The following is a 20,054-nucleotide window of genomic DNA, read 5'->3' as shown; positions in this document are numbered from 1 at the left end:
CATAGGTAATAGGTATTGGAAAGTAATTGTAAATATTGTATATGTAGTTTTTAGTCTAAAAAGATAACACTGCCCCAGGGGCAGGCAGAGTGCCTCAGACTGTCTTGCTGAGCAGACCTTGGCTGGACAGGAGAAAAAATTTTATAGCTAAGATACAATAAACAACCTTGAGACCGAGAACTGAAGAACTCTGACTCCTTCTTCGAGCACTGGGCTGGGAAAAGAGACTTTCTAACTTATCTCGGGGTCACTCTGACAAGCTAGAGACCCTGAGAGGACCCATGCTGCTTTCAGACGTTTCTAGGGCCAGCAGAACTATTTTCATTCAATCCAGTCCAGTGCTATCTGGTTTTTAACCAGATATATCTCTTTGGAGAGGAGTGTACTCTGAGCCAAAGGACAGACAGATGAGTAGCAGAGGAGCAGGCTGTAAGTGGAGTATGTAGCTGATGTACAACTGTGTTTAAATTCCTTCTCAATTCTCTGTTTTTCTAGTGTCTGATGTTCCAAGGGACCTGGAAGTCACCCCTACCAGCCCAACCAGCCTGAAGATTTCCTGGGATGCTCCTGCAGTGACAGTCAGATACTACAGGATCACTTATGGTGAAACAGGTGAGGGCAGGCTGCTACAGCTGGTCACAGACCAGAAACTGTTCTGAGGCCATTAGAAAGCAAATAGCAAAGGCACCTTGGGCTATAGCAGACATATAGGATCCTTTTTTAAAAAAGAGCAAATCATATTTTGTCTACTCAAACGAAAGAGTGTCTAGAGTGTTCCAGTAATTTTAGAAGTGGTTCTATGTACATGTTTCATTCTTTTCCTCAAAACAAATTTGACCCAACAACCACTGAAATCAACAGGGTCCTGTCTTCAGCTTGATGCATGTAGGACTGTTCCTGGTTTTTGTAGAGATTTTAAATGTATGCTTTACAGGTCCATCACATTTCTTTCTTAACCTACTCTTGCTAGGTGGAAGCAGCCCAGTACAGGAGTTCACAGTGCCTGGCACCGTGTCCACTGCCACCATCACTGGCATCAAGCCTGGTGTTGAATACACCATCACTGTGTATGCTGTGACTGGCCGTGGAGACAGCCCTGCCAGCAGCAAGCCAGTCACTGTCACCTACAGGACAGGTGAGACCTGATTGAACCAAACAAGGCAAAACCCCCACAGCTTTGTGTGGGCTTTTCCCCATAAATGTGTATTGCTGATCCCTGGTCTCTTTTAGAGGCCATGGGCTGTAGGGCCATCAGTTTGTGGAGCTGTGTGTCTTGGTGGCACAGAAGGGGTCTGTGGACCTGGAGAAGGGAACCCCTGCAGAATCCAGATGGGGATAAAAGCAGTGCTCAACTGCTCACTGCAGAGTGGAGATCCTTTTGGGCTCATAATGTGGGGCCACTGCTGGCTTAATTCCAGTCCTTCACAGTGAAATTGTGATCCTGAGACCTAACTTTCTAATGCCAAGGCTGTTGTCTCACTCCTGATTTGGATATAGCTGAATCCTACTCCTGCTGTAGCTGCAGATAAAGGCATTAGGCAGCCTTTAAAACAACAAAAATCCTCAAGTAACATTGATATGAGATCACTCACCCTCACATCATGGTTAAGGCTTTTTTGCTCTGGGCTAGCATGAGAGACAAATAACTAGCAACATGTGTTTTCTCTTCCAAGCAGTGCAGAATAAAATTCAGCCAGGACATGAAAATGGAGGGAGGGTTTCCTGTACCAACATACTCAGAAAAATTATTTTTGTTGCCCAGAAATAGACACACCATCCCAGATGCAAGTCACTGATGTGCAGGACAACAGTATCAGCATCAGATGGCTCCCTTCAACATCCCCAGTCACAGGGTATCGGGTGACTGCTAATCCCAAGAATGGACATGGGCCCTCAAAAACCAAAAATGTCCCTGCAGGTAAGAGTCATGTCATCCTTCACTGGATCTGTAAAGAATGCAAGATGTCACCACTAAAATCCTGCTGTATCTGTCTCATCCAGGACAGATGAGCTCAGGCAGATTTTTGTCCCAAAAGCTTCATATTTCTTTGACACCACTGTACTGCAGAAGTTTGTTCTTGGCAGCCTCAGTGTGCATAAAAAGCACTTGCATTTCAAAGAAATACCATTGTATTTTCTAGTATCCAGCAAAACTTGCTCTGAAATCCTTCTGGAAGTCACATAACATGACCCTTGGTCACAGCCTGGGTTCAGTCACATACAACTACAGGTTTGTAGTGTAGTTCCTGTGGAACCTGCCATGTCAGCTCTCAGGGAAAATGCATGTTGTGGGATCAGCAGAGCACTTGGAGATGCTTGTGACACAGCTGTGCTGATGGTCAGTCTTATCCTAAAAAATGATGAGAGCTGGTCTCCCTGTACCTTGTTCTACCCACTGTGCTAACCTTCACTTTCAGATGTGGAGACTCAGAGCAGGTACAAATGGCAGTTGTGCACTGCCAGAGAAGCATGATGCAATTTAAAGGCAAATTTAATTTGTCAGTCCCACCTTGTTTTAATAACATTTATTCATGGTATGGCTTAGACAGGCCATTCATTCAAGGCTACTTTGAGGCCAGCTCTGTGCAGCTTTGTGCTGTTCTTTCTGACTGTTTGTGTTCTTTCCTGCCAGATCAAACTCAAGTCACTATTGAAGGTCTGCAGCCCACAGTGGAGTACTTGGTCAGTGTCTTTGCTCAGAATCAGAACGGGGAGAGCCAGCCCTTGGTTCAGACAGCTGTCACCAGTACGTATTTCACTTCATGGGAACAAACACGTGTTTTCTATTGATCTCTGAACCTACCACCACATTTCCAGGGAAAGCCAAAGCCAGGGCCCTGGTCTCCAGGAGAGTGTGAGGTGGTCTGCCCCGTGAGAAGTACCATGCACCTAAGCTGCAGATGCTGGCAAAAATGCAGTCCCTCTGCCTCAACCACTGCCAAAATGCAATTTCCCACCCCCTCAAAGCGCTGCGCTTCTTATTTTCTTTCACTAAAGCTACAGAGCCTTTTGGGGTTTCATTTGTCATCAGCCAATCAGTGGATAAAATGTGCCAAGATCTTTGTGTGGAGCTAGGTGGCAAAGGTGATTGCTGTTAAGGGACTGGACTGGGCTTGGGAGCACATGACCTGTATGAGGGAGTAAAGAGAAACCACATGGGTTATACTTGGGATGAAACTCTGCAAAAAAAAAAAAAATTCCATGACTGAGGTGCTGTGTAGAAAACAACAGTCCTGCTCAGGTCACAGGAGGGACAGAAGAGGGACCTTGTAACTCAGGGATATGTTTGAGGCAAAGTGCTTTTGAGGGATACCTCTGGGGTAGGGATTTGTGTGATTCTTACTTCCCTGCTCATGCTTGTATTCAAAACCGTGACTCAGCCCCAAACACTGCAGACAGCAGGAGCTTCTCCACAGCTTTGCAGAGATGAATGAAGAGTCCACATGCAAACCAGCAAATTTCTGGACAAAAATCACCTTTGCCAACTAGAAAATGCAGAAAAATGAGGACTAATATAACATGGCAAATGAAAAAAATAAAACTTTCTAGAAAAGCATGGTTTTGATCCAATATAAAAATCACATTCTAGATCCTCCCATTTTGTGTAGCAGATGGGTGTATTTTTGTGATAGCCACTCCAGACTTCTGAGGAACAAGGCTCACTTCCCCTGCTCTGAGCTCCCACCTTGCCAGGAAATCCTGTGAATTGGTTTAATTGGGAGGTGTGCATATCACCCAGTTGCACCTGTGGACATTCCCTGTGCACTCAATACAAAGCTGAAGAGTTTGTTTCTAACTGATTCTACAATATAATATGCTGAGTAATTTTGCTTTCTTGATGAGTGTGTTAATTGGATATTAATTTATGAAAGAAAATAGTGGGATGGATTCTCCTTGGACTGGCACTTAGCACAGCAGCTCACAGTAGTGAACAGCAAGCGCAGCATGAACTCAAATTTGTAGAGTCAGGTTGGTTCTCTGGCTGCCTTTGGCACAGCAAGCAGCCATTTACATGGGAGAAATGGGTCTTAGCATTCCCATTTTTTCTTTCTCTCCTCCCCTTTTAAGGTAGCTTAATGCTACTGGGCTTGTGTGAAAGGGGACTCAAAAATAGGTGAGAATTGGTGTCCTGGCTGCTTTGAAGGTGGCAATGCAGGTCCTTTTGGTTTCAGCAAAGCCAAGATTGCTTTCCTGCTGCCTGGCACCTGCAAACTCAGGCTTAGGGATGTAAGCATGTGTGCAAGGTGCAGCACAGAGGAGAATCCAGTGCCCCCTTTGCCACACCAGACTGAAAACCGCTTTGCATGTAATCGAAATGCTTTTTATTTTCCTCACCCACAACCTGCTTTTTATCACTTAACCTCTTACCGTTAATTTGCCTAACAGACATTGACCGCCCTAAAGGACTAACATTCACTGAGGTGGATGTTGATTCCATCAAAATTGCTTGGGAAAGCCCTCAGGGGCAAGTCACCAGGTACAGGGTGACCTACTCAAGCCCTGAGGATGGAATCCATGAGCTATTGCCGGCCCCAGGTGGCGAAGAAGACACTGCTGAGCTGCATGGCCTCAGGCCAGGTTCTGAGTACACTATCAATATCGTTGCCATTTACGATGACATGGAGAGCCTGCCCCTCACTGGGACCCAGTCCACAGGTACAGCTCCCACCACCCCCAGCAGGCCATGGCAGCAGCGGGTTCTGCCCCGAGGGGTAAAGTGTGCTTCCATGTGCAACTGGTGCTCCAAGTGGGGCAGCCCAGGGGATGGGATTGCTCCTGAGGGATGGCTTAGCTGGGGCCAGAGAGCTGCCTGGAGCAGAGTCAGCCTGCATACACATCAGGGAAGGTAGGCAAGAGAGCAGAATTGCAGGAGCAGATCCTAGAGAAAGGAGGGGAGGGTGTCCAGTGGTGTCCTGTCCCTGGTCATGGAGTCTGATCCATGGTGAGCACTCTCACAATGCTCTTGTCTTGCCTTCAAGGTATGGACACCTCAAAGCACAGGTAGTTACCAACAAGAGAGATGAGGGCAGCGTTTGTGCCCCAGGGACCTTCCTGTTGGAGCCAAAGATCAGCAGGAAGGGCTGGCAGATTGCTGAACCCTCAGGTCTCACAGAGCCTGCAGATCCCTCGCTGGCACTGCCCACTGCATGCCCAAACCCTGCACCCTCATCACCTCCACAGGAGAGTCCCTTCTGTGCCAGGCTGATGCAGCTGCAATTCTGTGCATTGAAAATTCCTTGATGAGAAAGGAAAATTACTGCAAGGAATTAGCTTAATGTTGCTTCCAGCAATATGGAATCCATTGCAAGCTTCCAGCATTACCAGATGTGACTTTATTACAAAGACAGGTAGCACCTGTGTAATAAAGGTCTCCCATTCATTTGTGGCTGAAAAGTTGGCCCTTAATTCCAGGGGTGGAATGAATTCAGTGGGTCCTAGTGTTCGGATCTGCTGTGCTAAACTGAACCAAAGTGATGTAATGATGGAGCAGCTGGCTGACTACCTGCCAGAAATGCAAATATAATACTTTTTCAAACACACCCTCTGTGGTTTACCTTTTGAGGCCTGTTCAAAAGTGTCTTTGAAATAATTCAAGACTTTCCATTGACTCTCATGGGCTTTACATTGAGCTCTGAGCTAAGCCAGAAGGAAGAATTATCCTGTATTTCCACTTTGTAAAACTGGAAAGCATTGATAGCAATGTGCCATAGTGGGCACTATGCTAAGGTGTATCTTTGCTCTGTTTACAGCCTCGGGCTTACCAACAGTAAGGCAAGAGACTATTTCAATGGACATTCCTTTTTTTAGGAAAGAATTTGTTTGTAAGGATAGTGGATGTGTTAGCTCCTGAACAGGCTCTTGTGTGATGGGCCTTATGGCCACCACAGCTCTGCTTTTCCATTGCCTTGCTCGCTGTGTAAGTGGCTGTAAAATGCTTCCCCTCTCCATTTGCAGTATTTTTATATCTTCTCTGCAATTCCTGAGCCTGCTTCCTACTTACTTCTGTAAATCATCCATGGTATTTTGGAAATGAACAGACCGGGGCAAGTGGAGCAGGACTAAACCGTGAGCTGTGTGATGAAAAGCAGAGACTGGTAGAATAATTAAAACAGGCTGGCCTGCTAGAGATTTAAGCACCTTCCCAAGCATTTACCTTATATCACAGCAAATGTCATTGCTCACTTAACTTGAGGGTTGAAGCATTGATATCTCCTTATTTCTGCTGAAAAGCGTTTCTGTAGATTTGAGAATCTCCTCCTGAACAACACGTCCCCTCCCACGGTGCTTTATGCCTGTGTTTGCAGAAGGCACTCCACTTTCCTGGCCTAAAACCTGTCTCATGTTCAGGAGAGAATACTGTCTTATCCAAAATGTCTTTTTTTAAAGTAACCATGTGCCTGTCTGGATTTTTGCAGCAATTCCACCTCCAACAAACCTGAAGTTTACTCAGGTAACTCCCACCAGTCTCACCATCAACTGGAATGCGCCCAACGTTCGCCTCACTGGCTACAGAGTCAGAGTGAACCCCAAAGAAAAGACTGGTCCTATGAAAGAAATCAACCTTTCTCCAGACAGCACATCTGCAGTCGTGTCTGGCTTGATGGTAACTTTTTTTTTTCTGTGTTGTGGGAAGGAGATTTTGGAAGAAATTTCAGAATCCTGTGTCAGGAGCTTCAGTTGGAGTAGATCATTACAGCTCCTAAGGGTCTGGCTCTTAAGCTCATGGAAAGTCAGCCTGCAGCTACTCAGCACTGTAGTTTTTTTTAGAAGGCAAGTAATTGGCCTGCTGAAGCTGCATTCTACCCCCTTCCTTATCCAGCACAGAGAGACTGGATGCCTAATCAAATGCAAATTACCAGGTTCACAATCAAAAGTAACCCAGCAAAATGCTTTTACTCATCTTTCACAAAAGAGGTCAGATAAAGTGATCTGATGCAGAGATTTCAAGCTGTGATATGGGAGCTCTGGCAGTCTATTGCCTATTTTTAAGACATCTGCAAAATATACCTTAAAAATACAAGTCTTTTGTGACTTAGGCTTAAATTTGCTATATAGCCATCTTCTCCACTGGAAGCATTTCAGGAGTTCCTGAACTGGAGAAGGCTGAAAATAACTGCTTTTATGGTTCCTGCGATCTTAAAAAGCTACTGATCTGTTTTTAAGGAGTTTTATGAATCATTTTCAAAAATGAGCCTTAAAAAACATTCTAATCTTAGTGGACCCATGGTCTGATGTAGCCAAGGACAAAACCCCCCCGTGCTGTTACATTCACAATTATCTTTTATTCACATTATTTTATTCTTTAGCATAGCAAATGGCATCCATTAACCCTGGGAAAAATAGGAGGGAAATTAGAGTTTCTCTGAAGAATCAGCTTTAAAGCACAGATTCTAAAGTGAGGGGTGATAAATAAGCTTCTTCCAGGATTTCTTCTGCTCCTGAGAGTGCGCATGTGCAGAGTGTGTCAGGGTCTGTGCCTACTCTTTTATTCCAGCTGGAAAGAATTAGAATTATCCCATCAGTTCTTCCCCAGTTTATTTTCAGGTTTCATATTTCAGTAAGTGGTGACTGTGAAACATGGCTCCACCAAACACTGACTGAGGGCAGGAATACTTCCCCCGCCCCCCGTGCCAGGTCCTTCTCTTAACGTGGTACAACTCTGTCCATTCTAGGTAGCAACCAAGTATGAAGTGAGTGTGTATGCCCTGAAGGACTCCCTGACCAGCAGACCAGCCCAGGGGGTGGTCACAACCCTTGAAAGTAAGTGGTGGCCCTCCCCACATGACCACCTGGGGCTGTGTGGGTGCAGAGGCCGGGAGCTATGTCCAAAGTTGGGGCCCATCCCAGGCTGCACCACCCCTGGTGAGATTGCCAGTTCCGCCTGTACTGACAGGACCCTGTCCCTTGTGTGCAGATGTGAGTCCCCCTCGCAGGCCCCGGGTGACAGATGTCACTGAGACCACCATCACCATTACCTGGAGGACCAAGACTGAGACCATCACTGGCTTCCTGGTGGAAGCTGTCCCTGCAGGTGGCCAGAACCCCATTCAGAGGACCATCAGCCCTGAGCTCAGGAGTTACACCATCACTGGTAAGTGAGGGCTTCTGCAGCTCCAGGGTCATATCAGAAAGTACACTGGGTTTTTGTTTTGGAATTGACTATCCTTGATGAGAAATACTACAGGAGCAAAAGGTAGTAAAAATATCTGAGGCATCAAGACTAGGCTCCAAGAAGAGGTTATTGAAAGACCTTCTGATGGCCATCTTAGGTGGCTTCCTTTCCTTAGCTAACATTTGTGTTTCAACTTCATTTTAGGCTTGCAGCCTGGCACTGACTACAAGATCTACCTGTACACTCTGAACGAGAATGCACGCAGCTCCCCGGTGGTACTGGATGCCTCCACTGGTAATGATCTTGCCTGACCTTTTTGCTCCTCTTAACACACAGCAATCTCATATGGCCAGTTAGGAGTTGTCTGTATCCGACCACATTTAATATTCCCTGGTTCCCTGGCAATAGGTTTGAGAAGGGTGTCAAGCAGCTGTTGCTCAGGTGAAGAATATGCTGGGTTTTTCTGTATTTGACTTGTTAAACCCTTTTGTTTCCATCCAGCTATCGATGCTCCTTCTAACCTGCGCTTCCTTACAACCACGAGCAACTCCCTGCTGGCCACCTGGCAGCCTCCCCGAGCCAAGATCACGGGCTACATCATCAGATATGAGAAACCTGGCTCACCTGTCAAGGAGGTCATGCCTCGGCCCCGGCCTGGCACCACCGAGGCTACCATCACTGGTAAGTCTGTTCTGCCTGGGAGCTCCTCTCCTGAAACACTTGAATTTTGAGAGAGAGGGAGGGGGATAATTCATAAAATGTGATTATAATTGATGATTAGCTAATAGGCAGAAAATTGTGTTCCTTTTTTGTGGTTTCCAGTACTAGTGAGTGGTCCTATAAGCACACCTGTCCTACAAACATATTGCACTTCACTGATCAGAACAACCACCGCATTTGAACAGCCTGGTGCTTGTTTCCACTGTCACCACAATTGTCGTCCTTCCAAGGAAGAAAAGCCCCTGATTCTGGCACCCAGCAGTCCAGTGTGCTAAAGATCCCTTATGTTAGGGTCCATGATCCCAGCTGACATGGTCAGACTGCAGACTTGCTCTGAGGAACAGGAGGCTGAACTCTGCACTGTCCTGAAAACCTCGGGTGTGAAAGGCACATACCCGATACTATAGCCATACCCACCTCTCATCCTGCCTTAGTTCTCACACATAATCATGAAAGAAAAGCAACTCCTAAGTCTAAAATTGTTCTTCTTCCCTCCCTAGGTTTGGAACCTGGCACTGAATACATCATCTACATCATTGCTGTGAAGAACAGTCAGAAGAGTGAACCACTGGTTGGCAGAAAAAGGACAGGTAAAACAAAGCTCTGGATTGTTGTGTGCCAACAGGAGAGAGCTTTCACAGGGGAAAAACACTGGAGGACACTTGAGGAGGACTGAAATAATATTTTTTAAAATATCCCATTCACACACACCTTTTTTTTGAGTCAAATAGGCTTTGTAAGGAGGTTTTCCTTTCTAAGGATGCAGGAGGTAAACTTCTAAATTTATATTAATAGCACTTACCTGTGTTTGAACACTAGCAACAGAACAGTGTGCTTGATGCTGGATTCTTGCTTGGGTATCTAATGCGTAATTAAATCAGGGTTAACATGACTGTCTAACACTTGATGGTGTCAAATGCAGAATCCATTCAATTTATTGCTTGTTGCATTCCTCTTACTTTGCAACTTTCACAGCACCAGCCTGACCTATAGCAAGCAAAATACCAGCTGGACATCCAAATATGATCAAGGAGCAAGTTTCTTCCTGCTCACCAGTGATTCCTCTTAAAATGATAACCTGCAACTCTCTCTTGTAATTGTTCCTTCTCAGTTTGAGCAGTGGTGGTGGCTTCTTTGGGTTGCAGTGTTCAAAAGTGTCGCTCAGCTGTATGAAAATTTCACACCAACACACTTCTTATGGCTATGTTTGAAAGATGCAGAGAGAGAAATTACCTTTACAATCAATGCAAGGTCATAAAAAGTGTGTTGCATCTTGGGGCAATTGCTAATATTTGATGCTTGGAGTGGTGTAATACAGCTGTTTGATTTGTTGCTTTGCTTGATGACCTCTAACCTTTCTTTGGCCAGATGATCTCCCCACGCTGATCAGCAGACCACACCCCAACCAGCCCGACATCCTGGACGTGCCTTCCATTGACGAGGGGACCCCTTACCTCACCAACAACAGGTATGACAACGGCAACGGTATCCAACTTCCAGGCTCCTCGGGGCACCCTCAGACAGTGGGACACCAGGGCCAGCAAGTCTTCTTCGAGGAGCACGGCTACCGGCGGCCCGGGCCCACCACAGCCACTCCCCTCAGGCCGGGCTCCAGGCAGGTGCTGCCCAGCGTGGACGAGGCCATCGAGGTGCCGGGCTACCAGGTGCCCATCGTGGTGGAGCCCTTGTACCCGCACGGGCCGCGGCGCAACGACAGCCAGGAGGCCCTGTCCCACACCACCATCTCCTGGAGGCCCCTGCTGGAGAGCTCCGAGTACATCATCTCCTGCCAGCCCGTCAGCCAGGAGGAGGACACTCTGCAGGTAACGGGGCTGTCTCAGCACAGGGTTGGGGTGGCCTCAGCTGGGGCTCTCGGGGATGCTAAGGGATGTCGGAACCCAGGAAATTCCTCTGACTGCCCTGGAGGATTCGAGACCCTTGGCACAGAGCCCAAGACCCCTGTGCCTTTGATCTTTGATCTTGACCCATGGAAAAAATTACCAATCTTATATGAGGATTTACAAGCCACAAACGTTTAAGTAGACTGATAGAGAATTTATCACAGGGTGAAAAATAGATTTTTTTGAGTTTTTAGAATGGGGATTCAGGAAGCAAGATGGAGGAATCTGGGTGTGTCCAGTCTTTCTCCTTCTTCTTCTTGGCCTCCATCTTCTGCTGTGATGGTGGCACTTTTGCATTGGTTTAGAGTAGAAACTCGCTGTCTAACATAGATGATAGGTATTGGGAAGTTATGGTAAATAATGTACACGTAGTTTTTAGTATAAACAGATAACACTGCCCTGAGGGTGGCCAGTGTGCCTCTGTCTGACCTGCCAGACAGACCTTGGCAGGCCAGAGAAAGAATGTTAGAGATAAGTAACAATAAACAACCTTGAGAATGAGAACAGAAAAATCCTGACTCCTCCTTTGACTGCCAGGCTGGGAAAAGAGGCTTGTACGTATCTCAGAGTCACTCTGACCAGCAGAGATTCTGAGAAAGGGAGTGGCAGGAATTAGCCTAAAGAGTCTGTATAACATGGAGCTGAGAACAGGGTGGGTGAAAACTTCCTCATCTCCTTTATGGAAAAGGCTGCAGGATAAAACTGCAAAACCAGAAAACTTGGAAATGCTGTCAGCAGTGGTGTTTCACCAGGGAAGGGGGCAGCAAGCTGAGGGGGAGTTTCAGAGTTTGAGGTGCTGCTTCTCCAAGCTGCTTGGTTTCCTTGAAATGGCAAAATTAACCCCTCGTGATCCATAGCCCAGAGTAGCCAAGTCTAACTTGGTATTGTCTGAAGTTCTCAGAGTACCTAAGGGGAGTTACATCATGGTACAGAGCATAGGGGTCATCCTAAAAACCCTGTCTATCCTATGAGAGAGGTAACACTTTAAGGGTGTTACCACCTTTCTGGTGACCTGGCATTGTCTCTTGTTGCAGTTCAGGGTTCCTGGCACTTCCTCTAGTGCCACACTCAAGGGCCTCACAAGAGGGGCCACCTACAACATCGTAGTGGAAGCCCTGAAGGACCACCGGAGACAGAAGGTGCTGGAGGAGGTGGTCACAGTTGGCAATACTGGTAAGGAACAGCCTTAGGGAGCCTGGCTGGACCTGTGCAGCCCCTGCCTCATTCCCCTTACTCCAGGTCACCTGTCTGGTGCCCAAGTTTGACAAAAGTTCAGAAAGGAGACTTCTGACAAGGACAGTTCGTAGCAGGACACTGGGACAAGTGATTTGTGAGGTCCTCTGCTTCTGGATAACTGACACACACTCATGTGTGAGAGCTGTCCTGAGCTGCTGTGCAGGCACAGAGGCTGCAGACACACCCCAAGGCAGATCTGGTATTTACTGTGCTCAGAGGGAGTCTTTTGTCTGTCATAGACTGGACCATGAGCTCGTGACCCTGATCATCACACCCTGAACTGGTGGTTGTAAAGCACCCACCAGCCAAGGCACACACCTAAGGTGACCAATCACTCTGCCCAACAACAGGGTCTGCTCTCCTTCTCCCATCCCCTGCCATGACACAGAATCTGCAGCACCCCAAGAAGGTGCACATGCAGCTACCAACCCCCTGCTGTTCCTCAGCATCTTACAGCACATTTTCTCCTAAAACCAGCCAAGAGTCGGGTTGTTGATCACCAGCAGCAAATGCAGAAACTCACACTTGCTTCAAACTTGGCAAATCAAAATGAAAATAGCCTTCATGTCAGTTTTTTTATCATTCAACTGCTCTGACACATGCAAATGGAAAATAAATCACAGGGAGCTGGGCTGCTGACAGCCTTCAAGTATGTGCCCATGGGGTAACTCTATTACTGCCAGGATATTACAAGAAGAAAAACGTGTGTGTTCACTGAAAATCAGTCTGTCTGTCAGCAGCTCCCACTGCTGTGTGTGATGCCTGTTTCTCCTCTTTCTGTTGCAGTGTCTGAAGGATTAAACCAGCCAGCTGAGGACACCTGCTATGATACTTACACTGGCTCCTTCTATTCCATTGGCGAGGAATGGGAGCGCTTATCTGAAACTGGCTTTAAGCTCTGGTGCCAGTGTTTAGGCTTTGGCAGTGGCCATTTCAGATGTGACTCTTCTAGTGAGTAGCTTGCTGTTAACCATCCCCATCCCCACTTTTCCCCAGCAGCAGTGCCATGTTTGACAGGCTCAGCCTGGTCCAAACATGGTGCAAATGAAGGCAGGGTCTGAAGTCCTTAGACCAAAGCGGTGTTTTGCATCATGAGAAGTGATGGAAAGCTTTGGTTACCTCTGAGCTTTGCAGCTAATCTAGAATTGCCATCAGCACCAATCAGTATGGTGTTGATAAGAGACTTTTTTACCTTGCCAGACATGTGTAGGTGATATGGGAAAGTGTGGATTTCAGTGGGTATTGCAACCAGTGCTGGTATTACAATAAATCTGGCTTGCATTGCAGACAGCCTTTGCAAAGCAGCTTGCAAAACCAGTTTTCTAATTTTTCTAACATTTGCGCCCAGGGCATTAAGTTTTATTCTTTGCAGAACTGTGTGGTTTACATGGAAAAAAAAAATCCAACTTGACACAAGGGAATGGAGCAAAAGTCTGTGATTGAGCAGTTTAACACAACACATACCCAGCTAATTGAAATTAGGCTTTTAAATTGTGGAATAAGCTCAGCAGAGAGAGTATTTCTGCAATTTGCATAGATTCAGAGGAGTCTGTGTAAAGACACTTAATTTTACAGGGAAAGATTTTATTTTACAGGATTAATATTTATATTTCATTATTTGATACACATGGCTTACCCATGGTGTCTTGTGAGATTGTGGTAAATTTTATGCTGGGTATTTGCACAAAAAAGACCATTTAAATATTTTTCTCTCCTTTCCTGCCCCACATCTATTAAATTCCTTTTCATTTCTTTTCATCTCCTGTGAACCAAACCTCCTCTCCCCACTCTTTGTCACATCCTACGTTTTTCCCAAGAGCCTCTACACATTTTCTAGAGCTGAAACAGCCTTCAGCAGTTAAAAACTGCAGGAGCTGAACCCATTTCCTCCTTGGGACTTAGATGAGCTGAGAAGATTCTTTCTCCTGCCTTTCCTGAGACAATGCCAAGCTCTTTTCCTCCTGCTGCATGTGGGATAACTCCTGATTCTTGTTCCCCTGCCTTCTCCAGAGTGGTGCCATGACAATGGAGTTAACTACAAGATTGGGGAGAAGTGGGACAGGCAAGGGGAGAACGGCCAGATGATGAGCTGCACCTGCCTTGGGAATGGAAAAGGAGAATTCAAGTGTGAACCTCGTAAGTGTCTTTGTGCTGTTAGTCTAAGCTCTCCTTCAGCAAGTCTCAGCTCTGTCCTGCCAGGAGGACAAGCAGACTATCAGTGTGTCTGGTTCAGGCTGAACTGGTGACAGCTTCAGTCTGTTCTCACAGGAGATGAAGGCATAAATCTCACATTCCTGAGCTTGAAAAGAAGAAAACCTTTTGTTAGCTCAGGTCACAGCACACTGAGCACCTGTCTGCCTCTGGCCCTGGAGCTGCACACCAGGGACATGTCACTGTCTCAGAGGGGTGGATTGTCCCAGCTGGACTTTCCTGCAGGGCCTGCTGCCTCAAGCTCCTCTGGCCTTCACACTGTGACTTAAACTGCATTGCTCATGTCAGGAAAACACCCCCCTGCTGTAGGTTAAAGTGTCTGGAGAGCTGTGAACATGTCTGATGTTCCCCTGCCAGTCAGGGAGCCTCTGTTCAGACAAGGGGAGCACGCTTTCCCAGGGGCTCCCTGCTGCTCACCAGGCTGCTTTGGGACTGCCTAAAGCCAAGCCCAGGCCCTGCAGCTGAGCTCTGCCTGTGCCTCCACAGATGAGACCACGTGCTATGACGATGGGAAGATGTACCACGTTGGGGAGCAGTGGCAGAAGGAGTACTTTGGGGCCATCTGCTCCTGCACTTGTTATGGAGGACAGCAGGTAAGCAAGAGGGAGGTGTTATGTTGGACACAGGGGAGGCTGTGCTGGGCTGCACTTATCAGATTGCTGGGTTTCAGGTCGTGGAAGGGGCCAAAATGGGCCCAAATAAGGAGAAAAGTACTTAGGAGAGCTGCAGTACTTGCATTGGTGCCTGTCTGCTGTAACACAGGAGCAGCCTCATGGGTGCTGGTGGCTCCAGCCTCATGTATGAATAATCATGGATTAATGGCTTTAAGCTGAAGGAGAATAGATGTAGATTGGATATCAGGAAGAAATTCTTCCCTGTGGGGGTGGTTAGGCCCTGGCACAGGCTGCCCAGAGAAGCTGTGGCTGCCCCTGAATCCCTGGAGGTGTCTGAGGCTAGGTTGGCTGGGGCTTGGAGCAGCCTGGGATACTGGAAGGTGTCCCTGCCCACAGCAAGGGGGTGGAATGGGATGAGCTTTAGGCACTGGATTCTGTGAGCCCTGGCAGCTCCTTGGCCACGGCACTGACAGGCTGTTGTGTCCCCCAGGGCTGGCGCTGTGACAACTGCCGCAGACCCAGCGTGGAGGTGGCCCCCGAAGGCTCTGCTGGCCACACCTACACACAGTTCACACAGAGGTACCACCAGGCCACCAACACTGTGAGTACAGCTTTCCTTCTCTGCCCCATCCTGCTGTGAGTGTGGCACAGGTGGCGGGGTCGCTGCTGGGCTCCAGCAGCTGTGGGTTGGTGCTCCCCCAGTAGTGCATGGCAGCCCCCAGGACACACACACACAGTCCCAGCAGGGCCTCATGCATGCTCTGAGGCAGTAGTGCATGGAGTGGTTTCCAGCTGTGTGCTTTGTGCTGGGAAACAGCCCCGGGCGCTGCCGGCAGCTCCCAGCACAAAGCACACCCAGGACAGAGCTCTAACTGATTTCCTTCCCTCCCGACAGAACGTCAACTGCCCCATTGAGTGTTTCATGCCCCTAGATGTACAGGCAGACACACAACATCCACGGGGAAAGTAACATCCAGCGAGACTGCTTGCGGCCATGGCAACAGACAAACCAAAGTGCAAACCCCTATGTGCCACGATTACCATCCAAACTGGAGTGATGCTAGCAAAAGTGCATCTAGTGAGAATGGCCCCCTGCTCTGGAGCCATTTTCCCAGCTTAAGCTCAACTCACAGCTTCTCCAAGCGCCACTCTTGGAGTGTTTCAGACTTTTCTCATGATTGATAGCGATTGTCTTGGTTTTGCTCAAAGGGTTGAATTCCAGTCAATATTTTCAATTTTAAAGAGGGCAAGGAAAAAAAAAAAAGAGGGGGCGGGAGGAGAGGTTGTAAATCACAAATTTGGTGGGGGATCAAAATACAGATGGGGAGGGAGGGTGTAGAAATTCAAGGTTCCTGTGCTATGCAAGAACATTTGAGTACGGCAATACTGAGGTTTAGGGATAGGAAAGTCCACCAAACACTTCTGCTTTCACATAAGCGTGCAGCCAGCAATAAGATAGGAACAGCAAATCCAATCACTGTGATATTTAAAATATGCACAGTCCTAATTCTTTCTTGATGATCCTAGTATTTTTCTAGCTGTATCTTTATATCTCATACTGTTATTTATCAGTTTTGTTCCCCTGACCTTCAAGTGTTTTTATACGGGAATAAAATGTATGGAAGACACTTAGTATGCAGTTGACAAAAGAGGAATTTGGTGTAATTATGATCAGTGATTATTTTTATACTGTAAGTGCCAAAGCTTTACTACTGTGGAAGAGAAAAAAAACCAACTCTTTTAATAAAAAGATTTACAAACCAGACATATAGTTTAAGTGATTCTCTTTGCTGCCATGGAATTTAGGATGAAGATGATTATTCTCAGCTGGATTATTCTGAGGTGGATAATTCTGAGCGGGATGATTCAGAGCTGGAGTAACACGAGATGGAACAAACATCCCCAAGAAGAGTGAAGTAAACCTGGAGAGAATATTGGTAGAGCAGTTTGTTAATGAAAGGCTTCCAGCTGCACCCCTGCCCCCGTAGAGCGCAGACAGTGGTAGGTATGGTGTGGGCAGGAGGCACAGGCTTGCTTTGGGGCAACAAGGAAGGGAGGGAAAGGCAAATAGCCCCTGCTTTGCACATCATGAACTGAGCTAGAGCTGGCTCCATAGCTAGAATTCAATAAGCTTTCAGTGGCTGAGGTGCCAGAATTAGTGAGATGGTCCAAACCTGTGAATTTCAATGTGTCCAAAGCTTCAAACCCCAGCAGGAGACAGGCACCAGCTGGGTCTAAGCCTGGGTGTTACAGGCACTGGCCCCTTTCTTGTCTCCTGTGCTTCTACCTCATGGCGGGGAGGGAAGTAAACAAAATGTTCCTCACAACCCTTTGGATGAGAGTGAACCAAGCCAGCAGTGAGTCCCTTTGCTTGCTCTGCCAGGACCCGTCCAGCCTTTGCAAATGCAGAATAGGCCAGGTCCTGTCAGGATTGCTGAGCCCCCTCCCCTGGGCTGCACACGCACTGTACTGCTCCAGTCACTGGCATTCTCTGCACCCAATAAAGCATCACATGAAAACTCCATCTGGCTTCTTGGCATGTGGCAGCTGCCAGCAGGGATTGCTACCTGCAGGGCACCCCAAACCTCTGCAGAGAGCAGGATGATTGCAGCAGCAGTCAGTTCTACCCCACCAGTGCTAAAAACCAAGCATGTCCCTAAAAACACCTGAGAATTAAAACTGGCCTAGACAGACACAGAGGAGTCATTTCCCATTAAACCAGATTGATTTTCCCAAGTGAGGCCTACATATTTTGGACCAGAGAACAACTCTGCAATGATCCTTTCACTTTGTCACTAAATAATTCACCAACACAATGAAGAGGAGTCAGAGCCCACCTCCTCTCCTCTGTCACATCTGTTGTACCAGCAGCAAACACCTCCCCTGCCCACAGGGAGCATTTCAAGATAAAATCATTTAAACAGCACTTTTCCCCAAGCTCCCTGTAGAGGTTTGTCTGTGCCTTGAAGCACATGGTGCTCACAGCTATGCCAAGCCCTGCAGAATTTAAGCCCTTGGCAGTTCTTTTCCAGAGCAGGAGGCACATCTCCACAGGGCTTGTCTGCTCAGCTTTGGGTAGAGTCCAGGAACAACCAGAGTCAGGGCACTGTACTCCAGGGAAAAGTGACTTGGTGGCTGAAGAAGAAAACAAAACCCCTCTGTTACTGCCTGCCAAGGCCCAGAATGATTCCTCCCTGCTCTCTGTTCACATCCACATTTTGGGAGCTGTTGTCCTGCCAGCACAGGACCTGCCAGGGGCAAGGTGTCACAGGTGACAGTGCAAACCCCAGCCTGGCAGCAGCTGCTCCTCAGAACACACCAGCTGAAGGGAGGCTGAAGGGACATTCCCTACATTCCCCTCCTGCTGGGAAATGACACCAAGCAGAGCTCACAGTGTGCTTTTAATCCCTGCAAACATCCAAGGCAGAAGCAGATCGGCACACCTCAGGAGGGACACCCTGAGACCACCACAGCCCTTTCTACAACTACTCCCACAGCTTCAGGGGAAGCTTCCTTCAGGGGGAAGGTGCCAGGTAAATTGAAATTGTCACTGCAGCCCAGGGGACAAGCCATCCCCAGAGACATTCCTGTGAAGTCACCTCACACCTGGAACACCAGAGATTTTTATCAACCTTTATCCACTCAAGTGAGGCAGGATCATCAAGAACTCTTGTTTGGGACATTAAACAATCCAACTTCCCCCCTCTGACAACTCCTGCCTGTCCTTTAACCTTACCACAGGCACAGCAGGAGGCAAAACCATCCCTCTGATGCTGAGTTGATGGGTACAAGTCATGCAGCACAAGTAAGGCAGGTCCTACAGAGGTATCAGCTGAGGCAGACATTTCCTATCTCCCGCAGATCTCACCTGAAGATCAGTACCTATTAACTGCCTTCAGTAAAACAAACAGTGCCCCAAGGACTGCAAACAAAGGATCAGGGGAATCCACAGAACAGGAGCTGCCAGGTTCTTACTGCCAGCCTCTGTTTTAGCCAATGCTGCAGAAGATGCAGGTAAAGAATGCACAGAGGGATTCCCTGGAGAACCTCACAGCAGGGTCTGTGCCAGCTGCAGCTACAACAGCAGGACACAGAAGACATGTAAGGAACCTTGTGGACTCTCCCCTGTGGAAGAGTCCCAAACCCCAACTTTTAAAGTAAAACTCCAAGCAATGACAACTTACTGGAAGCAACAGCACAGAAAAGAGTCAGAGGCCAGGTTGGGGTTAGCACAGCAAAGGGGCCAGCCAGGAAGAAATGGATAATTTTTATTTTGGGTTGCAGTCTTAATCCATGCCAAAAAAGTAGAATGCTCTCTACCCTGTCCTGTCTCATCCAGTCACTTGGAAATAATCCATTGTGGAGATCAGAAATGACAAAATGATGCATTGCAGAGTTCAGAAGAGTCTGTCCTGTTCAGGCTGGAGCAGGGGCAGAGGGAATGACAGTGTTAGAGGAAAACCAGTGTGTGGATTATGGTACCTTACATAACTCCCCTAGGAAGTGTCTCTCTGCTTTGCTCCATTTGAACCAGTCTGGATCAAACACACAACCAAGTAAAACAAAAGCCATGGCCACAGTCACAGCAAGTCAGCAGCACACCCCAAATTTCCCCTCTCCCAGGTCCATCTCCCACCTGGGCAGCCCTGCTTGAGCCAAGGGCACACGTGCACACACCCTGCTCTGCACCAGCTGAGAGCTGAGCCCACAGGAGTGTTCACTGAAAAACTGGGCTGCTCCTGGGGAAAACTGAATAGATTTTATAAAATAGAATCAAAAAGAGAAAATCCCTTTGGAACAGGCGCAGGGATTGCCAGCAAAAATGTGTCTGGGCTCATCCTGCACTTCTCTCCCTGTGCTCCACATTTTCACTTTGTTTTTTCCCAGACTTAATTCAAATCTGCTTAATGCAAACTGCAGACAGCAGAGAAGGGAAGTGGCTCCAGACACTTCCCCCCTTCCAGCCTGTGAACTCTGCTCTGCTCCCAGTATGGGGACAGGCCTGTCAATGGGTCTACTTTGGAGAAAGCCCTGCCAAAGCACAGAGTGTAGGGCCGGATTCAGAGCACCAAAGCCCAGAGTGCTAGTGCAAAGGAGCTGCTCCCCCCTCCTCCCAGGGAAGAGGACAATAGATTAGAAGGACCTGCTGACTCAAAAAAAACCCCACCAACCCAACTTAGTTTAGGACAAAGCAGATCTTTATCAGTTCCATGAGAAGCTGAGCAGAAGCCAGGCTTTCACACCATTCCACAGGCCCTC

At 47.6% G+C, this 20,054-nt stretch overlaps 1 protein-coding gene across 5 annotated transcripts in view; it reads left to right on the top strand.

Moving 5' to 3' along the window:
* The window catches only part of FN1 (fibronectin 1), a 53,490-nt gene extending 36,209 nt beyond the window's left edge, over positions 1-17,281 (top strand). Inside the window, exons 28-46 of one of the 5 annotated variants that reach the window (XM_084209467.1) lie at positions 496-612; positions 971-1,135; positions 1,763-1,918; positions 2,633-2,746; positions 4,387-4,656; positions 6,417-6,604; positions 7,674-7,761; positions 7,916-8,092; positions 8,318-8,407; positions 8,615-8,794; positions 9,334-9,423; positions 10,202-10,301; positions 10,437-10,656; positions 11,769-11,907; positions 12,757-12,921; positions 13,981-14,106; positions 14,668-14,774; positions 15,286-15,396; positions 15,691-16,560. In XM_084209467.1, the coding sequence (XP_084065593.1) occupies positions 496-612; positions 971-1,135; positions 1,763-1,918; positions 2,633-2,746; positions 4,387-4,656; positions 6,417-6,604; positions 7,674-7,761; positions 7,916-8,092; positions 8,318-8,407; positions 8,615-8,794; positions 9,334-9,423; positions 10,202-10,301; positions 10,437-10,656; positions 11,769-11,907; positions 12,757-12,921; positions 13,981-14,106; positions 14,668-14,774; positions 15,286-15,396; positions 15,691-15,765 (2,678 nt within the window). In that variant the 3' untranslated portion in view covers positions 15,766-16,560. Of the gene's footprint in view, positions 1-495; positions 613-970; positions 1,136-1,762; positions 1,919-2,632; positions 2,747-4,386; positions 4,657-6,416; positions 6,605-7,673; positions 7,762-7,915; positions 8,093-8,317; positions 8,408-8,614; positions 8,795-9,333; positions 9,424-10,201; positions 10,657-11,768; positions 11,908-12,756; positions 12,922-13,980; positions 14,107-14,667; positions 14,775-15,285; positions 15,397-15,690; positions 16,561-16,601 lie in introns of those variants that run through there. The other 4 variants (XM_084209465.1, XM_084209466.1, XM_084209464.1 and 1 more) reach the window with 4 other exon arrangements.
* The last annotated feature ends 2,773 nt before the right edge of the window (positions 17,282-20,054 follow it).

Source organism: Fringilla coelebs, assembly GCF_963513975.1.
Source record: "Fringilla coelebs genome assembly, chromosome: 7".
Taxonomy (NCBI): domain Eukaryota; kingdom Metazoa; phylum Chordata; class Aves; order Passeriformes; family Fringillidae; genus Fringilla; species Fringilla coelebs.
The sequence above is the reverse complement of the archived record's forward strand: the minus strand, read 5'-3'. Positions and strand labels throughout refer to the sequence as shown.